This window comes from Epinephelus moara, chromosome 24, assembly GCF_006386435.1.
Source record: "Epinephelus moara isolate mb chromosome 24, YSFRI_EMoa_1.0, whole genome shotgun sequence".
NCBI lineage: Eukaryota > Metazoa > Chordata > Actinopteri > Perciformes > Serranidae > Epinephelus > Epinephelus moara.
In genome coordinates, this window is record NC_065529.1 from 26,125,405 (window position 1) to 26,148,620 (window position 23,216).

Below are 23,216 nucleotides of genomic sequence, written 5' to 3' on the forward strand. Positions count from 1 at the left end.
GAAAAGAATCTGCTTAACCTGCAGTAACTGTGAACATTACTTACATATTGTCATCTTTTCAGTAGATATGGTGAACTTTAAACATCCGGCAAACATTATCATTCATTGGGAGTCAAATCTCTGGCCCCCTGGAGACTATAAATCCAATATTCACTCTCCTTTTGTCTTGTTCTTTACGAACTCCTGAGGGAAGTATCTGATTCTGGCTGCTAAAAGTACCACTGTGTGCACTAGCTAGTCGCTAACTTTGTCTGCTGTTGTTGCTGGGGGTAGTGTACAGTGGGTTTATCAATATGGCTGCTTGCTGTGACAAATAATGAGGTTATGAGAGCGGTGAAAGTGGACCTGAAACTCCCCAAAAAATGGGCTAAAAGGAGCGACAAAGCTCAGTAGAGTTCAGAGGAACTGCAGGTTTACTCCTCACTATGAACGACCCCTTTCACAATGCACAAAGAAATTTAAAGTATTGTTATTACAAAAATATATTAGCAAGAAGCCTCCATGCATGAAGATGAATGACACTTTATATACTCGTAAACAAACACAACACTATCCATCCCTCATACTCACCTTCTCTTTCATCTTCTCAATCTTCCTGACGAAGCTGCGTCTCGGCTGGCGGTCCTCGTGGCGCAGGAGGTTCACGTTAAGATCTCCGGACTTGCTGAACTGCTTCTCCTCCTGCTTCTCTGCATCCTTCAGCTTGCTCTCTGCGCTGATGCTTTCAGTGTGGTACATGTGGTATGTTTTCATCACCTGCAGGAGGAGCATGACAGGGTTTCAACACATTGTTGATTGAAGTGGCTTATCGTAACATTTTACAGTATTTTAATGATAGGCTGAACTGACAAGGTTTTAAGATGCTAATGATATTATAAAAAGTGACGTATCAGGGGTTACCCTGGTTTTAACAACACTACATTCAGTAGCCCTCAGACTGAGAAAATACAAGGGCAACAGTTGCTTGGTGTGTCACATTAGCCCTTTTTAAACAGGAATTGTGCAAATTTGCAGGAAAGCCCAATCAGTCTTTTTTTTTCCAGGATTGGCAGTATAAAAACAAAATCGGGGAGTGCGGCAAAATGCTGCCTACCTACTTTTGTTTATACAGAATGCGCCTTTTTCGGGGGAATGGGTGGCGTGAGCAAGTAACAAAACTTGTCGCTCAGCGTGTGTTACGTAACCAGTGAAGTGGGTCAGTCCTTCGGCGATTCTCTCATAAGTCGGCCCGTCCTTCACCGTCCCCGTCATCTGACGGTTAATGGCCTCTTCGTTTGCAAGGACAAGGAGGGCGTGCAATTCCTTGTCTCCTCAGTTGCTCATCTTTACAGTGTCTGTCAGGTTTGCTTTTCCCTCTTGATACTAGCTGCTTGCTAATTCCTGCTATCAGCTGTTTCCTGTTCATCCACCGCCAGTGGCTTGCACGTGCGGCGTCATCAACAGCTTCTCCCACAAGTCATCAACAGCCCCTCCCGTTGCGGAAGGCCGCCTCGGTTTGTTTAAACTAAAAGGGTTCCACCAATATGACAATTGGGCACCTCGGATCAACTCGCCAATCCGGCTCTGTGTGTCTAAACGCTCGCAGTTTGCCGGCAAAACGGCCCAACATTCGCAGGAAATCTGGCAGTGTAAAAGGGGCTATTGAAACAGATAAGAAGGGTTTATATGAATGCTTTATAAAATTAGGGCTGCAACAATAAGGTGGATCATTGTTAAGTCAGTCAACAGCAACTATTTTGATGATTGACTGCTCATTTCAAAGCAAAAATGCCGAACATTCTCCAGTTTCTGCTCCTCAAATGTGAGGATTTGCTGCTTATCTTTGTCATATATGGCAGTACATTAAATATATTTGGGTTTGGACAGTTGTTCAGATTGAAGAAGCAAATTGAAGACATCGCTGTAAGCACTGAGAAATTGTGAAAGGCAGTTGTTTTTTTTAGTTTTTTTTACAGATTATAAACTGAACAATTAATCGAGAAAATGATCAGCTCCAGTCCATATAAAATAATAAATAGTGAAAAGACTCATACTTTCTGCAGTGATGCAAGAGTTCCTGTCTGACACCTACAGCTAAAAGGCTTCATTGGTATTTTTGGTCAGCCAGCCTTACATATGTAGTGGAGCCCATTGCTGTGAGTTGTAAAAGGACATATAAACAATCCCTAATTCAGTTTGACAACTGACATTGGCACCACTAATAGAAACTTCAAGGTGGATCAACTTGAGAAGTGATAAAGATAGTTTAACAACCTTCACTGTGGGCCAACAACTGAAAAAGCACACCACAAAGACATGTTTGTGCTTTTGTGCTTATTTACCCATTCACAACCACCCACACCTGAACACTGACTTACAATAGCACTGCTGTGGTCTTGATATTGCCACATTCCCTCCAATATGCAACCAACAATAAAAAGATTAAAAGAAAATATCACATTTTTCAAGGTCCTCTGTGTCATTTCCCTCCAAAATCTGGTTTGATCTGAGCTGTTTCATGGTGGCCTGGTGGATCAATTTGGGCGTCAATGCAGCGGTAACACAGATGTCACTGCATGTGGAATATTTTAAGCGAATCCAGGGGCCCGAGGTTGTGTGTGGTTTCGCCTTGGCTGTCAAATCCTCAACTCACCCCCTCACAACCTCTTCACTGTCACTTTCCCAGCCTTTACATTTTCTACAGTAACTCCTCATCACCCCAGACTTTGTTCATATTCAGCTCTTTTGTGCAGCAGAGTGATGGCATTGTTCTCTGTGCTCTCTGCAGTTACCTCTTCTCTTTGATCTCTACTTAGACGTTCAAACTTTTGACACTCAGACACCCCACGCCCCAGTCAAACATGGTGATGACAAGACTGTAGTGACAGAAAACCCTCGTTAGACAAGACAGAAGCATCCTGTGTCTTAAACTCGCCCCAGATGCTCATTGAGAGAGTCTCTCCTCCTGGAAGCCCACTCCTCAGCCTCGTAAAGGAACGTCCAGATGTGAGCTGCATCTTCAAACGTCTTCAGCATTTTCTACGAACACCTCAGGAAGTTACCCAGTCAACATAAACAGTAATTTATGTGTTTCCTGTGATCAAGCAAGTAATGCTCACTTGGTGCTGGACTTAAGCAGCAGGGGTTCTTTAATCTTTGGGAGAGCTACTCATCAAAATCACATGTTTGCCATTGGGTCACTCGCAACCATGATATTCCACTGACCTCCAACCCTGTGACAGTAATATTTACCAGTGCTGCCACTTGAAAGGGATCTATTTATTCCCCTCTGTGTGCTGTGTGAATAAATACTACTCCTCTCCAGGCAGTGTAGGAACTCTTGGAAAAACAAGAACAACAGAGTGACAAAAAGCTGCGAGGCAAACACCTGAAAGTAAAATAAATACATGGAATAAAAGCCACGAGTGTATTCTCGGAGTGACAAAGCTCGACATCGATGCTGCTGCTACTCCAGGAAGAGAGAAACTAGGCTAACGCTCTATTCCTCCCCAGGCTGTCAAACCGTTTCTTTCAGATTCCTGTGAAAACGCACTGCATTTCCAGCCAACTTTGAACCATCTGACTGCAGGACCTGCAGCTAAAGACACAAACTAATTTGCAGGAAGACTGAGCTTCAGCTGTGTCTACAGGAGGTGTGTATATAGTTGAGTCATCTGACGACAGCCCAGGGCTATTTAACTCCTGCAGTCTCTGAGCTAGTGAAAGAAACCCAGCAGTGAGAGAATGAGAGGTTTTTATAATGAAGGCGAGATGCAGATACTTGTGTTCTACATACGTTTAGGGATTTGACTGGGGACCATTACTTCATCTTTAAGATATGGTGGATGACACGTGGGAGAGGACATAAAATATGAGGAAATAAAAAATCTCAAGAAAGTATGATGTCATCTTTATTGTAGCAGTGGATGAAAGCAACTAGGCAAAAAAAAAGTACATTAAAGGTAAACTTTGCAGGGTTAGCCACTGTTTGTTAACAGAACTGTAAGCGTAAGTGAAAACCGACTAAAGCATTGTCCGATTGGTGTTTTGCCTCTCTATATTTGGGTTTTTTTCAGCATTGTGTCCACCATTTTTGCAGCTTCCTGTTGGATGTGTGCTGCTTACAGTTTGGCACCTGGTTGCTACCATCTTATAAAGTCTCAACCTCAACCTCACCACGTGTGCCCAGGAGCTTCCCTACCCAAAAATATGAAGAAAATAAAAAACTGCAGGCAGAGGGTGGAGTGTCTACAAATAAATATACCGCCACACACTTCTAGTGGTGATCGAGAGGGATGATGTCTGTATGAATATTTTTTTTTAAACAACAACACATATGTTATTTAAAGATATACTATACAAGATTTTTCTAACAGACTCATACATTCATTCATTTTCCGTAACCTCTTATCCTGTTAGGGGTTGCAGTGGGCTGGAGCCCAACTGACATTGGGCGAGAGGCAGGGTATATCCTGAACAGGCAATTTAGAGTCACCAAATAACCTAACCTGCATGTCTTTGGACTGTGGGAGGAAGCCGGAGTACCCAGAAAAAAACCACGCTCACGCAGGGAGAACATGAGAACTCCGCACCGTAGGGTTCCCTTACCCTGGGGTTCCAACCAGTTACCCTCTTGCTGTGAGGCGACAATGCTAACCACTGCACCAGACTCTGCCCTGAATTTTCTTATTTTCTTTAACTTATCTGTGTTCCGGAGGACATTTATGGGCGTGTTCTCCCACAGCACTCAGGTGAGGTCAGGCCTTTCTAAAAAGATAGTAACTTAGCTTTTACCTTCACTTTAGCTGCCAAGCATGTTTAAAAGTTGTAACCAACAATTCTACATAGTATACCTTTAACTACTAAGACATAAATACTTATTTACTGTGTGTACATTAAGTGTCACTGTGCTGGTATCATGGCTCAGCTATATATAAGGAAGGTCACTGTTGCTGTCAGGTGTTTGACCTGGAAGGGCAAAGGGTTTTTGACTGCTGTGGAGCCAGTGATTTGTTTGTCACACTGTAAGTTGTGGTTTGGTTTATTGATGGAAATGAAAAAGAATATATTTATTATATCTTCATTCATGGTGGAACGAATAAAGAGGACAGTTAATCCGCAACTGAAGCCTGCAGATCCTTCACTGAACGCAACACACAATGAAAGGTAGCATATAGTGTTGTCACGATACCAAAATCTTTGTTTCGGTACCAATACCAATATGAATTTCGATACTTTTTGATACTCTTCGGTACTTTTCCTAAGGAAAGTCCTTTTGGATACAAACCATTAGAACAATAAATAGTAGGGGTGTAACGGTACCAAAAAAATCATGGTTCGGTCAGTACCTCGGTACGGACGTCACGGTTTGGTAACTCAAATGTCCCACCAAGTTGGTGTTGTCTCGTGTTGTCTCCCTTTGCGAGGCAGACTTTCTCGTCTTTTTTCACACACGCCAGCTGTGAATGTTGATACAGGTGTTGTCATACACACCACTTGTGCAATCTGTGCTCCAGTAGGAACAAGAAAGGCGTTTGTGTGCATAATTGAGTAAAATAAATTAACTAAATTAATGAATTGAATCAATTTCAAAGTACCGGTATTTTCCAAATGCAGTATAGTACCGTTTGGAATACTCTAATACCGCGGTACTATTTTAGTACCGGTATACCGTGCAACACTAGTAGCATATGGCATCAAACTGAAGCAGGAACATCAGCCAGGTCAGACCAGGTCAGACATCTCAGTAGCTTCAAGTAATAGATTTAGCTCCTACAAGTCTATATATTGTTTTTAAGAAAAATCCTGTATAGTAAACCTGTAAGATGCAAGAGCAACTTGATTAGGTATGAAAATAGTTTATATAGACCAAAAAATATTATGGATATTTTTAAGAAGGTTAAAATAGACCAGTCATGCACAAAATAAATTAGATATCTGTTATATGAAAACTGAAATATAAAAATCCAATACGTCAATGCTGATGTTTTTTCCCCAAATATGCAGCATCTGTGATATTTTTATATTTCTTGTCAGCACTAACAATCTGTGAGTTCAGGTTGTTAAACACTGCTGAGAAAACAATGAATGAACTACGAACAAGTTAATGAGTGAATGAATGGAACCTGAACACAGGCCTGAGAGAGATTGTGGTGCTGTTAAACCAAGGAATAACCGTGTATGAGACTGAAGAGCAGACATCAGACACAAGGTGGTGGATCGGAAAGATAAGATAAGCTTTATTGATCCCAGTGGGGATATTAAGTCGCTGCGGCAGGAAATTAAAACAGGTTCAAAGCTAAGAAAACTGAATTTCACATAGCTATGTTGCTGAAAGCAGGAAGTGCCTGTCTTTTCACTCATTCTGTCTTTTGCTCCCATTTCTCATTTCAAGTTGGTTATTAATGACAACAACAACAACAACAACAGGATCTGCCCTCTCAGTAATACTCCTGCTGCAGCACCACACTTAAAACAATATCTGAACAATAGCTCCAGCCCACAGTCCTACCTCTCACTGAGCAGCCAGCGATCCAAATGGGATTTCACAGTTTTCTTTCAGCAAAATTTGTTTTGTTGGCAGCCAGTGAAAACTGTTAGAAAATACCACAAGGCAATCACCATGTGGCCACGCTATTGATTTAGCTATTTCTGTACAATCAAATACTAACAAGGGTGCACTCATGAAAAACAATGCTTTTTTTCTCTTCTAACAGACAGTGTTACTGCCGCCTGAGGGGTTACTTGTGAAATAACTTCTATGCCTGCCTGTGCATTGTCAAACTTTGTCACAGGTTAAGATGGCAACTGGGAAAATCCTTTCATATAAGTAACGCCAAGTCAGCTTCATTTGTTTTTAATTACACTTGGTCCCGAGGAGCTGTACAATGGCAGCATTATGAGAACAATAAATACAATATTCCATCCCGAGACCCTTTGCTAAGATTAATAAGCACAAAAGTCATTAAAGAAGAAAAAGTAGGGAACCATGTGAAGAAGTATCGAAACAGGGCACTCCTTCAACTATGGTCACGTTGCGATAAATGGCTAGAGTGAGAAAACAATTGCTATGTGTGAAAATATATGTTTTATTGTCTAGCATGATATCATTCATTTTATAGGGAGTGATATTTTAGCTGTCACAGCAATAATCAATTTTCCACCTTAGCTGTGAAGGTTCACACAACTCCCACAATCCTCGTATTCGGAAAGAACAAGGCTATACGTCAACATTTGGATTTTTAATTTTCAGCCAGACCAGAGCTGAGGCCAAGTGGAGCATGAGAGGAGGGACCATCTGAGTTTTATTATGCAGCATCGTCCCCGGCCAGAGAGGGGGAGAATGGGTGAAACAGATATATAGTAAAAAAGTATAAACGTATGGGATGATGACATGTTTCCATGTGTTTCAATAAACCTGAAATACATCCTGACACTGGAAACCAAACTGGAAATATTAGGCTGGCAGAACCTTTAAAAACAATAACTAATTTTAATTTATTGACATAAACACATAAAGTGTAGAGTATAGCAACCTTGGTCTGTCTTTGAAGATATCTGACCAGTTACACAGTCCCATATGAATGTAATAAACATACATGCACTTCTGATAATCCCTTGCTCCACTCCACAACACTGATCCACTGCAGCATCCAAATGTACAGATGGCAAGATCAGGGAGAGTAGCCAGCACTGCCCTTTGGTAGTTCGACTCTCATCACATTGCACAGATGAATAAGTCATATAAGGCCACTCTGCCATCTCTTCTGATTCACCCCAGGGGACAGAAGATTGCTGAAGTTGCCTGGAGATTGTCCAGTTTTTGGGCACTAAGCCTCCCTCGGTAAGAACTCGCCCCAGAGTGCAGCTCCAGTACAGCGTGTCCTAATCCCTGACATACGTTCATCTGTCTGCAGGGTTTCCTGCAGGGAATCCCGTTAATAACACCTTGGTTCTTACCAGTTATTAAAGAACAGATAAAATATAACGGTGAAGAAAAAGGTAAAAAAAAAGAAATCGCACATACAACAGTGGTAATTTGAAAGTATTAAGTATTGCCCAATTGTTTGGGGCACATAATATGCCACGCCTAGCAACTCACTTGTTCAATGGGGGGAGTGGTAAAAAAAAGAATGAATCATATTTTTCTGGAGCTGACGACAGAAGTAGCTAAGGAGTCTCATCTCTGTTGAGAGTTACACATACACAGTACTGATCGGGCACTCATGAGAAAATAATGGCAGGTCAAGTGATCGAACTAAAGCACAAGCGAGCATTTCAGTTATCCTGGAAACAGGAGTTTAGTTTGGTGGTGTTAGCGGATGTGGGCAAACTATGCTCATCAACTATGTATTGCGCGGTTTGCCACAAGTTTGACAGCAAGGTGGATAAATTGGGTTGTTTTGTGGTTATTTAATAACTGCTAATAAATAAAACAATTTGTATCAAGCAAGTGTGGCTATGAGATAGAGCAGGAAACATCCGTCCATACAACCATTCAGCACCTTTTTAAAAAATATATATTTGACGTATGGGAAGCAGCTGCAGGATGCACAATAGTTGGTTGCTGACAAACAAAGGAAAAACAACCAAAAAAAAAAAGGAATTTGGACTGTTGTGCAGAAGGTGAGCGAAAACAAAATGTGTTTTTTAGAGAAGTGAACAATATGGACTACCCTTTTTTCTCAACGAGCAAATCAAAATGAAGCAGAAGACAAAAAACAAAGACAATCAATGACAAAAACAAAGATGAAGAGAATCTACTGTGGCAGTACAGAAACTGACTATAAAAAGAAAACACAACAAAGTGCTGACATCAGATACTACAAAGCAACTAAACTGGAGCAGGTGGCCTTAAATAAAGAGTAAGTTCATTGTTAAAGAAACAGGATACACATTATGTAATCTGCTTATCATTTCTCCTCAAAAGTTCTTTACATCTCTACAAACATGATGCAAACACACTCTAATGAATGATACAGTCATGTATAGAGGCAGGCAGGTATTTCACAGAGACAACCAGTGATGTGACTCCTGCACAGGTCCAGAGCTGAAGGAACCACCAGATGTGAAAGTGATTTGAAACTTTCTGACTTGGAGAGAAACGCAGTGTTCCATTTCATCATTTTCAACCGACCCACTCTTTCCTTCACTTCTCATCATCACTCATCATCATCATAACCAAGCAGGTATACAATAAATAATAATAAAAAAATAAAATAAAAATAATAATAATAGACAACTTAAATTTTAAATATTTTATGTAGCACATTCTTGTGAGCTTCTCTTCTCAAAAAATTCAACATCATCAAAAATTCAGCATGCCCTCATACAACAGCTTGTATGATATGGCACGTTCTTTCATGTGGCAGCACGGTGGTGCAGTGGTTAGCATCGTTGCTTCACAGCAAGAGAGTTTCTGGTTCGAACACGGGGTGGGGGAGCCCTTCTGTGCAGAGTTTGCATGTTCTCCCCATTTTAGTGTGGGTTTTGTCCGGGTACTCCAGCTTCCTCCCACAGTCCAAAGACATGCAGGTTAATTGGTGATTCTAAATTGTCCGTAGGTGTGAATGTGAGTGTGAATGGTTGTCTGTCTCTATGTGTCAGCCCTGTGATAGTCTGGTGACCTGTCCAGGGTGTACTCTGCTTTGATAGGCTCCAGTTTCCCAGCGACCCTCAACAGGATAAGCGGTTATGGAGATGAATGAATAGATTAATGATATCTTGTGAATTAGCGCCCCCACTGGTAAGGGTAGGTTAAGGACAAAAGGCATGGCTGGGCATAGTCACATAATGTGAGGACGTGACGTGATGTACGTACGTAACTTACAAAACTCAAAGTTTGATTATTGGCTTCACATGCCGAATGTCAGCTGGGATGGGCACCAGCCCCCTTGCCGGTCCTGTGACCCCAGGATAAGCAGTTATGAAAACTGAATGAATGTATGAAAGGGAAGTGAATCTCCATCATCTGGGTGAAAGTCCTGAGTTTGTTTGACCTGTCCATCCACCCTTGGGTGGACTTCTCACCTTACTTCCTCTTTTGCTTCCATCATTTTTAGGGATGAAAGCCAAGGATAGGTCATGTGATCACAGCCTCCTTGCTCATGATTACGTGGGTTATATACAAATGAGAGTGCATCTCTTTTTGTAGGCATAAGTACAAACAGTGAACGAGAATAAAGCCTGACAAACTACATCCTCCAAAATGACCTTGACGTTGTATCACACACACATTAAAACTTTGATAAAGGTAGGATTTATTTCATGTCACATTTGTCTGCTTTTTAGCTAGATGTACTTATTAAAATGGCAGCTGAGTGTATAATATGCATAGGTGGGCTGATAACAGTAGTGTGATAATAACTAACTTAACTAACTTAAACTAACACTAGTCCTCAGGTGCAGTTCTCAACAGTGCCAGCATGGTTGTGACAGTGGGACTAGTCTTTGCTTTACTTGGTTTTACAGGTGGGTAAAAATCTTTCCAAAGAAAAGTCACTTTTACTCAAGAGAGGAAAGGACAAGTAGTTTAGACTGTACAAAGAAGAAAGCAAGGCAATAAAATAGCAGAAAAAAGAGAGGACATGAAATAAAATGTCAGAAAGACAGAGCGAGGAAAAATAAGTGGATGAGCTCAGTGCTGAGATAAGGTGTGAGGCATCGATCTGTAGGCGACACAGTGTATTACTTACAGTGTAGAGTTCATTCGTCACCTTCACCAGCTCCTCGTGCATCTGGATCCCAATGTCCTTGCTCTGAAACACAGCGAGAAGAAAGAACCGGGGTGAGACAACAAATAATGTTTGCTGCGACCTGTTGGAACAAACTCAGTCAGTTATGCTGACACTGTGACTTTGGTGAGTCATACTGAAGTATCTCGACAGCTATTGGATGGATCGCCACCAAGTTTGGTGCAGATATTCAAGGACATCAGAGGATGAATTCTAATGGCTCCCTGGCTTTTTATCTAACACCCCTGTCAGATCAGAATTTCCCCTTGTCCCAACACTTCAGTTCAAGAAATGATGCCTCTGAAATCTGTGACTGACACTTGAAGGAGCGGTGTGTATGATTCATTGGATTTAGTGGCATTTAGCGGTGAGGACTGCAGACTGCAACCAGCTGAAACTTCTCCTATGTACCAAGTGTGAACTCACTCTTAAAATTCCCTCAGTGGGAAGAAAAAATGACCTTCGGGCACTCGTGTGGAGCAGAAACAATGCACTTTGATTTACTTAGCACTTGTGGAGGCGTGTCACCTTCAAAATGGCCTCTCATTGTAATCCATTGCTGTCACCCACCTGCATTCGCTTATTAATCAGGATTGGGTGACACCCCCTATCAAGCTTATAAACGTTTTGCTTTGAATAAAGGCTTTCTAACTTAATTCAACTGCATTTGTTCCTGCTCCACACATGACTCCCTTCAGTTAATTTTTTCTTCCCATGTGCTGACCCTTTCCTTCAAGAGCACCTGTGTTTTTTCTTGAGTCTCATATAATCAAGACAGTCCTCAAGCAGTGTTCAGTGTTCAATGTTCAGGTGTTTACCAGGAGCCATATTATCTGCAGAGGTCGCTTCCTCTCCAAAACAAAGGACTGGGATTTTAACCAGTAAAAACACTGAATAAAGCAGTTCAGCGTTACAAATGAGTGTTTCTCTTATGCTGAGAGGCATGTTGGAGACGGGCCGCTAGATCAGCACCTGCTACTGTGTGCTCACCTTTTTTTCTGATAACTTAAGATCCAGAGGTTCAGGAGGTTTTCACAGGGAGTCAAAACAAATGTACTCTGTGATTTAAATTGCCAACTACACTGAATGAAGCAGTTTCATGTTAAAAAAATCTGCATTTCTATGATGCTGTTTGGCTTGTTGCAGATGGGCTGCTAACTGTGGCAGCCAATGAGAACACTCGAATGCACTATTTACAGCCAGTGTTTGGTTTGTCCATTCCAGGCTACTGTAGAAACATGATGCTGCAACATGGTGGACTCTGTGGAAGAGGACCTGCTCTCTGTGTAGATATAAACGACTCATTTTGAGGTCATTTTGAGGAAACATGACAATTCTTATTTTCAGGTGAATGCACGCTAAAGAAAACATACTTATTATATTATATTCCATTTCTGCCAATATATCACCCTAAATCCTACACACTGCACCATTACATGCTCACCAAAACATATAAACCCTGTCCATTTAGTACTTTCATCTCCCAACAATTTTGATTTCTTGTGTATTATGGGTATTACAGCCTCATACATCCTGACTGAGAATGTTCATTTTTGTTTGTTATATATGCTCTATTGCCTCAGATTTTCAAATTTTGTTCTCTAAAGTTTAAAAGTCTTAAAGCACAGCCATGTCCCCACTTCCTCCATCTCACCAGCTCTTCCTGCAGCCAAACATTAAACAGACTACATTAGGAAAGGACTGAAAATATGGAGGACGCTACTCTTAAATTTAAAATCACTAATTAGGCTCATAAATCTATTGCACACTGGACAAGCAGTCACAGTGTTGTTGGGCTCTGAATGTCTTGTGTGCAAATTTGCTTGACACACTCACTGTACCTCTCTACTTGGTTGTTGAACAGCAAAGACAAAACTGTGAGCAAAGCACATTTACATTTCCTGTGACTATTGCACATTACATCACACCTCACATCTAGACTTTTGCAGTGCCTTCTGAAGTCAGAGCGTCAAGAGGTGAAGACAATGTGTGACATCCTCTGACAAACAAAAAAAACAGTATATTGATGTTTCACTGTGCTCTGCAAAAAGATAAATAAAAATCAATAATGCATCAAGAGACACAACAAGCCCAATTTCAACTTTCATATCTCTTCTTAATTACGAAAAGATTGCTTAAGCCGTCATTTCTTTCTGCCGTCACTTTCATATGTTTTGTTTGGAATAAACTGTCGGAGACTCAACAAACACCTCATAAAGCTGCACAGTTAATTCCTCTCCCAGCTTTTAAAACACATGCACCTGCACTTTTTCACAGCCATCTCACTACACAGCATGCCTTATGATCAAATACGTGGGACACACCCGGACTGCAGGGACAAATAAATGATAGAGTGAAACTAATAGCGTCTGTTTGTGTGGGAGAGAGGCATAAAGCCTTTATTTCAAGACTTTGAGGTGAGAAAATGCACCGACAGCAGCAGCATGTCTCAGTAGGACAGTCTGACACATCCAAAAAAACACAAGCGACACCTTCTCTAACTTCACATAACTATAAAAAGTTGTTAAGTTTGAGAAAGGGTGATACAAAAACCGACGTCAAAACAATCACAAATAGAATGCTGGTTGAGCGACTCTCTAAAATGTGACTATAAATAGTCTTCCATTACGTTAAAGGTATACTATGCAGGATTTTCCTGACTCATGCAAAAGTAATCCCGTTTAATTATCACTTATAACCCACTCGAAGGGTGTGAGGTGTATTCATCTGCAGTGACTCTGCTGTCTGTTGGTATTCTCCTATTTTTTTGCTACACTGCTGTGTTTGGGACGTTCCTGGGCACAGCGCACAGGTGAGGTCAGGACTGTAGGGACCAGGTGCCAGCAGAAAATGTTGGCATTGTACATTTCTGCATCAGGAGGTGAAGGGAATGGTGGATGGTGTGTCACCCAGGCGAGACACCTGCCAAGCTGCAGACCACTGTTTGAGGCCAACAAACAACAAAACTGGTCATTGTTGTGTTTTCAGTGCTTTTTTGGGTACCAAATGTGGGTGTTTTGTAGCCACCTATCACCATTTTTCCAGCGGGAGATAGTGCCTGAAAAGCAGTTGTTTTTTTACTGAGACATCGCCATGTTTCCTGCTGGGATTGTGCACCCAAAACCGAGTAGTTTGAGCCAAAACTTATTTTCCTAACCACAAACAAGTGTTTTTTAAGCCTAACCCTAACCACAGATTAACCACAGCACTGTTGAAATGTAAAGTTTCAATGTATCCGCTACATAATAACGTCAAATATATCATATCCTTGGTTTGCAGAAACTTATAAAGGCAACATTTTTTGGGTGATTGTGTTGCAAACCGTAAGCAGCATGCATCTGAGAGTAAGCTACAAAAATAGAACACAGGTATGTCGAGGCAAAATGCCAAGTGGACAAAGATCGTTCCAAAATGAGAGTGATACTGAGGTTGGCTTTCACTTTCACTTTTGCAAGCAAGCACTGAAGGAGAGGATGGGGATGAAGGCCGACACAGAGCTGGCCTGTTTTCTGTTGGACAGGTCGGAGCCAGAAGTCAGCTCAGTTAGTTTGCTAAAGTATCGGCTTTTCCAAGACAAGTAATGTAATATTACTACAATAGTACTGTAGCTTGCCATGTATGAACAGTGTCAGGAGGAAGTTTTAATGTTGTGGTAACAAATAGTAACCGACCATTCCTGAATAGTTAACCTTTTATATGATCTTAATTTGTCTTTATTGTTGCCATGTACAGTAGTGGTAGGATCTTAAAGCTCAGTTTGATTTATATCACAACAGTGTGTTCTCCATTTTAATTTGATTTAGTGTATGTGATTTAGTGTATATTTACTATAGGTTTTGACTCAAAGTATAGCCAGAACATGACCGTATTATAAGCTATGAACATAAAGAGTAAATCAGACTTTTCACCTAAGATTATAATGTGGATATACATGAAGAGAAATGATGCTGCGCCCTGTGCCCGAGCTCTACATCCAGCTCTAGCAGCCTAGGTTAATTCCACCACCATCAGTGGGGTTAGTGGGTCGACACCTGCAAAAGTTCGGCTTTTGTTTGATTGTCTGCCTGAGGGTGTCTCCACAGCTATAGCATGACAGCCAATAACCAAGGCTCCAGTCTTCATGAATTTTGAGAGAGGGGGTGGGGCTGACTTTTCATTCAGGAAATGCCATTTATATTGTAGTTCATAACTGCATGGCAAAATAATGCTTCATGTCTTTGATGTATGCAATGGCAAAGGTTACTGTCAGTCAAATGTTGTATAACACTGTTTAATTAACAAACTTGCTGTTGTTAGCATGCTAGCCATGCAATCGCCTGCATCTTATGTTTACAACCCTACCCATGCTATTTCCTGTCCCTCACACAACTCTGTGGGTCCCTGACTGCACCATAAGTCAGGGAGTAGAGCCACATTAAGGTCACAAACCTTATCCTCCTGCGACCCTGCATCCTCATATGATGACATTACATTTTAGGTTTGCTGCACTCCGTACTTCATCTTGCTTAACTTAAACCTGTTGTTTGTGGACACTTTTTTTGTGACATCTACTGGCAGCAAAAGAACAATACACTAAGCCATATATAAGTCTACAGCTGATCCCAAAACAAAAGTGAACAAAGTGCAAAACTGATCAAATTTTACAGTTCTAACTTGTTGATCTATGCTTGTAACATTTGTATAGTTTGGCATGGCATGCAAATTTAAAGCAATAATAACAAGCTAAGATGCTGTTAATTAGGAAGTGCTCATTTGAGGACTTTGGGACTTGTCCTCAGTTGTATTACTGCAGCATTTCACACAGGCCAGTTAGTTGTGACAGACTGTTCCTACAGACAAAATGATAGTCCGAGCTTGAGAGACACATAGAGCAAAGAAAATTCATAGAGAGTAGGAAGGAACCAAAAAATCATAAGGCTTTTAGATTTGTTGCATTATTTGCAATTTTGCCTTTGCACAGCCATGTTCGGGCATTGAAATAAATGATTCTGAACAATTTTAGACTTGAACAGTGACCCCTAATCCTTAGATTTCAAAATACTGAACATATGCAATTTTGTTTTAGCACAACTGTGTTCAGACATTGAAATAAACTACTGTATACCTTATTATACACTTTTGACTAGTTAAAATAAACCCATTGTCCCCGTATGAGGACTTTTTTTTCCTCCAAAACTACTAACTGTTTTAAGACAATGTTTAGTTTGTTGTACCTATTAGGTCTTACTAATCCAAAATAGCTAGGAGAAATTAGAAATGCATACCAAACAATAGCTCAGGTCTCAGGAGGTAAAAAAAATATAGCCACAGCAGAAACAAAGTATACCTCTGAAACTTCTGAATAAAGCTGAGCAAGACATTTGATTTCTTTAGGGTCTTTGCAGGTGATGGACAGCAAAAAAAAAACCCAAAGGTCGATAAAAGTAGGGTTTCTTAAATGAAACAGTGACACTTGTCATTAGAGATTGATGTAAGCAGCTAATTAGGTTACATGGGCGGGCTGTTGGTGCGCAGCTATCAATAGCCGAGGCTTCACATGCTGCATACGAAAGTGTGCAGTGTGTCATGTGCTTTTAAAAATGGCAATCAGACGCTCCTTTTACGTATGTCAACAGCTGACTAATTCTGGTCCACCCAAAAGAGTGCATCATCATGACACAGCAAGATGCACGATGTTCCATTCTGATATGAATCATTATTTCAGTCAGATCAATACAACAAGGAGGAGCTGTGCTGAAAGACAATGACTAACTGAACAGCAACACGGCAAATATTGTTGCAACGCACACACACACACACACACACACACACACACACACACACACACACATTTTTAAAACCACACCTACCCTGAAGTTAACATGTTTGTCCGCGCCCTGCCCAGCTATAATAACTGTGCTTGAAAAAACTTGCTACTGTGAGTCAGAAACTTAACTAATCATCAAAGAGGGGAAAAAACTCACAAAACTAAATCAAGCTCCAACAGTTCTTCACTAAACTGAAATGAACCGGGAAGAGACAAAACATGATAACCTCAATAATACAGGAGGGATTTGTTGTTTTTACTGTGTTTGTATCTGGAGTGCAGGCGTTAAGTCCTACTCAAACAAGCATCGGACTGAGTGTGATAAATGGGGAATATCCTCAGAGGGCTCCGGCAGCTGGTGAATGGCATCTGTATGCATCAGTGGCTCTGAAACGAGACAGACTGCAGCATGTACTGCAGAGGCTCAGGGAGAGCAGGGAGGGTTCAAGCAGCGAGTGAAACGACTGTGATGCAACACAGTGTAAGAGCTGTGGCGGGTCCTATTGTAAGAGCCCTTATAGAAACGCCTGTTGGTATACACTGTTAAAATCTTCCCTCTATGAAAGGCAAAAGCAGCACAGTCTAATGTATTAATATGCAATTTCTTTATATTGAGAGTCATGGAAACAGAAGATAAGAGCATCATATGTACAGCATCATAACATATGGAACTTACCATCATTATAAGCACAATATATCAGTAATATTATCTCTGTCATTTATATGCTAAACAGCCCCTTGATCAAGTTTTTGTCGACAGCTGTCCTCTTCGTCCTTGATCACCTTGTCATGTCCAACAGTCAATCATCCAAAGCTCTTCCATTTATTTCAGTTTAACATTTTTAATTTTCTCCATGATGTTTTAGATGAATTATTTATTGCCTCCCAATATGTCTGCCAGCATGCAGCAACAGCAGCAGCAGAGCCATCCATTCATACTTTCAAATATAGAAAAAGCTACCTGAGGGCGCCTGACTTAAAAAAAGACAGAGTGTTTCTTCTTTTTCAGCACTGGCACAGTTTCTGACAAACACTGGCCTGGCATCCACACAAGTAGACACACACACTGACACATGCACACCGTTATATCTGAATGGAGCCTAGTAAGCAGAGTGCAGCTCACCTACAGGAAGGCCTGCAAGGTGAAAACAGGGCTCTGATGTTTGGATAAGACCTCAGTCATCTCTGCTATGTGCTGACAGTGAGCCAGACGTTGATCACACTTGTTGGGGCTGCAGGGTGTTGGGCGAGGGGCTCTCAGCTTTACTTTTCCCCATGCTTTACTCATACACCTTCTACTAAATCCATGTGTGCTGAGACAGAGCTCAAAGCACCACACTTCTTTGGGCTACCAGTGGTTTCTCTGCTTTGGCCAAACTGAAGCCAAAAAGTAGAGAAGCCGCTTTTATTTTAGCTGCTGCAACTTGCACTTTGCAAGTTCAACTTAATGGCAACACCAAGGAATGACAATGAGGCCCAAAGTTTACAAGAACCAGATGAAAACACTCATCTCAGTGACATTTTGTGCACTGGTGATAAGAGAGAATGAGTAAACAAAGAGGGGAGGATGATATTCTCACTGACCTTCTTGAACAGACGGATGATGTCCTCGCTGATCTGGGCCAAGCGGACAATGACATTGTTGGTGTAGATGTCGCTGAGGGTGGCATGGTCACGGCTCTCTCGCCTCGTCTGGTTCAGCATCAGGTACCAACAGTTTACTGAGGACAGCAGGTGCTGGTCTTTTCTGAAAACACAGGAAAAATGCAGGAATGTTAGTAATGTCATACTATGGACACGTGTTAATGTATTATTAATGGTCATTTACTTTAAATGATCAGTTTTATGTACCATAATCCCAGTTTAAATGGGACAAGGAATCAACAGCCACACTAACAACTCTGTGAGACAGTGCTTTGAGCTAAATGCTACCATCAGCATGCTAAGATGCTCACAATGGCAAAGCTAGGATGCTGATGTTAACCATGTTTGCCATCAAATACCCCTATTCCACCAAAATTAGTGTGTGTACACGGAATTTTAAACACATGAAAACCCACTAAAATAAACTAAAGACTCCTTTTCCATTGCCAGCAGACTAGAGCGGTGTACACGGCTCTGCAGCAGACAAGCATGGCTTTCTTTTTAGTTTTAGTGTCTTAGTTTTAGTTTAGTTTAGTTTATTTAAGAAGGGACAGTGCAACTTAATAAAATACAATTGGTATAAAAATGCCAGAAGTAGTCCCTTGGCCAAGATGTTACACAAGGTTACCTAAAGTACAACAAAGCACAAAAAACAAACAAACAAAAAAAAGAAAAATACAACGGGGCATACAGTTTAAAAGACTTATTTGAACACATCAACAAGAATTGATTTTGACATGATTTTCTAGTCACGAGAATGTAATGATCCTCAAAAGTGTGACTCAGTGCTAAAACTTGAGGCAAAGTTGATGCAATATAAAAGTACTTTCAATTTTTAAAAGCACCAGAGGCAGAAGTGTTTTTTTTGTTTGTTTTTTTACGGTGTGTCACATGCAACGTCCTGAACAGGCCAGAAAACAGGTAAGTAAACAGTAGAAAGCAGCATGGAGGACCACTGAAAATGTTATGGTGGTTTCTTCTTTTAATACATCTCTAATTCAGTCTCTTTTTCAAATTGGAACATTGTTTAGGGGCTGCTATGATAGAGATGGACTATATTTTGTGGTGGTGCAGCATTGCATCTCACTGGTAAGGGGTTAAAATTAGCGCGTCCACCCGGATGTTGTATTGCTATCAATGGTGAACGGAGCCAGAGCCAATAAATACCTGTGACTACTCCATCTGGCTTTTGCTCTTAATGGGAAATGTTACCATCAGCATTCACAAATGACTCTGCAGTAGTCACGGGTATTTATTGGCTCCAGCTCCCATCTGCTTTGTTCGGCAGTGATGGAAATACATCACCCTTGTGGATGCGCTTGGTTTACATCCAAGCAGCACTCAAACATTGTTCAAAATGTATTCTGCAACAACTTTGGAGGAGAGTCAATAATGAAGAGGTACAAAAAAGAAGATTTTCACTGTCCTTCATGCATGTTCTACTGATAAATAACCTGTTTTCAAGCCTTGAATGGGACACACCTGAAAAAAAAACCCCAGAAAGGCATACTCGTGTACCGCAAAGCCGTGTACACAGCTCTAGCCTGCTGGCAACAGAAAAGCATTCTATTGCCTATTTTATAATGTGTTTTCCCACGTTTAAAGGACGCGCATACACACGCAAATTTTAGTTGGCAAAAGGGTATATGTAAATAAATAACAGTCCAAAACATGACTAACAGCACTATGCTGTTTTACATGCAGTAATAATATTGTTTGGCTGCAGATGAAAGCATTTGAAGTAACTGTTAAAGTAAACAATATCGCTACGGACGTGATCATAAATACCACAATGTTTCCTTTTTCCTTTCCTTTCTTGGTGAATGTCTTCCTCTCTCACTCTATCATTTCCTCTCCGTCTTCCACCACACTACAAACAATGTTACGGTCTGAGGCATCAACTTGTTGTAAATGTATAAAGCTGGTGACCATAATGATCCACAGAGTCATGGGCCTTGATTGCTGCATAATCAGTTTAAACTGTCTCCGCCTCGGGTGATTTCAAATAGAAAGAGCAAGGCACGGACACATTGCACCAGACCCACACACACACACACACACACACACACACACAATCCCTTCAAACCCATACCCTTGTCTGGATCCTATCGGAGCATTAATCAATCAACCAACCCCGAGGAGGAGACAAAGGGAGAGAGGGGGAAATGAGAGCAGAGGAGGGAGAGAAGCAGAGCAGGGTGGGGGGATAGGGTTTCACTGTGGAGCAGGAAAAAGAGATGAGCAGCACAAACATCAAAGAGCCCTCCTACAGAGAGCTTCCATAATGCAAATCACATCTAATGAAGTTGATATCTAGCTTCTCCAGAGTGCATTCCCCATTATTCCTTTACTTAATGCTGCCCCTAAACGCACTTACATCAGGCTGACAGGACACAAACACCAGCGCATTGTTCTCATGGTATCAGTGCGGGCAGTAGGCAATTTGAGGGAGGACGAGAGGTACACTCTTGTTAGCAAAATGACCAAAATACACCACTTAACGTGTCATCGCTCTCCACCCACCTCGAGGGCGCTAATAGGTGGACAACGGTCCGTGTCCAAACGTACATGGCGTGGCGTCCTGTCTGGAATCAGACTTATAACTGATAAATTATTGATGTTAATTGAATTTTGACAAAGCTTTCCATTTTAACCAGTACAGCATTTCTAGCCTTGATGAAACTCACAGACCAACGGCATGTGTTGCAAGTCAAATCAAATCTGTGTATTCTGATAAGCACCCAGGTCAGTGAGATACACACACAGGAGACACGAAATGTGAGACAACAGTTCAAGTTAACAGCAGAAAAAGAAGAGGCCGAGAAAACTAATTTCACATGGAGTGCTCTAAAAAGAGAACAGTAGACAGCAAAGCTTTTAATCAAGAATGGACAGACTCTTACATGTTCATCCTTCCAAACGAAACCAACCACCCCCCCTGTTAAAATTAACAAATGGCCTCCTGAGTGCAGGCAAACACTTCATCTATCCATTTATTACTAGCTGTTCTTCTTCAGCGTTAGACTGAGAATGGTGTCCTGAGATGCACTTTGTCTGAAAAGCATGTCAATTAATTTGCTATTACAGAAACGTAATAGTAATTTGAAAGACCCGAGAAAATCCAGCCATAAATTCACGCCACATTTCAGCCTTGCAATCAAGAGGCAATAATAAAAAGATTAAATTGAACGTTATTTTGCTGTGTCAAAATGAGATGAACCCCGCTGACAGACTGTGCGGAGGATCAGTTGGGTTTTAGGTTTTGCTAACAATAGAGGATCTGATGTAGAGCATATTCTCCTTGGCCCCTCTGAGATGGCCTATTTCTACTGTCTCACCATCCCTCATTTTGCACCAGTTCTGCATGACTGACCTATCTGCCTGTAAGGGACGCAGCTCCTCTGTGTATAATTGCTGTTTGTGGTTGAGAGGTTTAGGGAACAAGCACCTCTACTCTCTGCTAATCCCTAAAAGTGGTCAGAGATGCTTCGTCACATCCCTAAGCACGACCAGGCTTCTTTAAGTCCCATTTATATCCTTAGCTTTCCACCCAAACACTGTTGAGGTAAATCCTTGGCCCTCCTCTGATGGTTAAAAGTGCTTATGGACCTGTGGTCCCTTCGTAATACCTCTGCTAAATCTGCTGCTTAAGTCACTCTTGCCTTTTACATTATGAAGTGTTTCACTTGACTGGAGCACCAGGTTATTTACTTTTCATACCACATTGATAATATTAGAATTTAACCTACAATTTTAGAAATGATGGGCTTTAAACGAGCTCAATACCACATTCAGACCATATCTATGATTCAGAGTCTGAGCTGGGATTGTCTGCACACAGTTCTCTACATGGACGTGGCTGTACAGTTGCTTGCAGCAACAGTACTAACAGTGTGAACAGTACTAACAATGACAACAGTGCTAACAGTGTGAACAGTACTAACAATGACAACAGTGCTAACAGCGTGAACAGTACTAACAATGACAACAGTGCTGACAGAGCTAACAGTGTTAACTTAAGGGAAAACTGGAGGATAGGTACACTTTTGCGACACTGCCTGTAACATTTTCAGCAGTAATCCCCTGTAACTGCTGTATGAGCACAGTGGAGTGCAGCAGAGTTTAGCTCGCCAGTGGGATAGAGAAAAAGGGACCCACATGTACTAACATGCATGCACAGCTGGACCACCTACCACAACAAAGTACAGAAAAGCTCAAATTATTATTTAGGGCTTTGTATACAAGCAAGGAGGACCTTAAAATCAATTCAGAATGTAACAGGAAGCCAGTGCAGAGCTGCTAAGACTGGCTTGATGTGCTCTCTCTTCTTGGCTCTGGTTAATAGCCGACGTCTTTCAGTGGTATTTTTTGGGAAGCCACTAAAAACTGTGTTACAGTAGTCGAGCCAGCTTGAAATAAAGGCATGAATCAATTTCTCTAAAAGTGGTTTGCTGCTATATTAGTGTTTTGAATGTTGTCTCTGCCACAGAACCTTTAGGGTATTTGGTCTGCAGGTGTTCATGTACAAAAAACTGTGTTCATAATACATCAGACAGACGAGTCTATAGACATAAGATAAGATAAGATAAGATAAGATAAGATAAGATAAGATAAGATAAGATAAGACAAGACATACCTTTATTGATCCCACAATTGAGAAATTCCAGACATGCTAGCGCCTTTGTTTGGCGTAGCGGTGCTTTGAACTAAATAATATAATAATATCAGCATGCCAAATACTAACAGTAACAATGCTAACATGCTGTTTAGCAGGTATACTGTCTATCATGTTCACCATCTCAGTTTAAGGTGTTAGCATGCTAAAATTTGTTGATTAGCAGCAAAAACAAAGTACAGCAAAGGATGACAGGCACTTCATTAGTTTTACAGACCAGCAAACATCTGTATTTGGTCGTAAAGCCAAAGTAGCACACAAATTAAATGGTAAAATTGGGCCGAAAAGTCAGAGGATCACCAAAACAATCAAAATTCATCCTGAGGAGGGATTAATGTACCAAACCTAATGACAATGCATCCTGTTGTAGAGACATTTG

At 41.1% G+C, this 23,216-nt stretch overlaps 1 protein-coding gene across 2 annotated transcripts in view; it reads right to left on the minus strand.

The window, feature by feature from the left end:
* Positions 1–23,216, minus strand: part of srgap3 (SLIT-ROBO Rho GTPase activating protein 3) — an 86,466-nt gene that overhangs the window by 30,605 nt on the left and 32,645 nt on the right. For both annotated transcript variants that reach the window (XM_050037643.1, XM_050037642.1), the window contains exons 3-5: positions 18,103–18,265; positions 10,674–10,736; positions 571–756 (exon numbers count right to left, since the gene is read on the minus strand). In XM_050037643.1, coding sequence (XP_049893600.1) covers positions 571–756; positions 10,674–10,736; positions 18,103–18,265 — 412 coding nt within the window. The remainder of the gene's footprint in view (positions 1–570; positions 757–10,673; positions 10,737–18,102; positions 18,266–23,216) is intronic.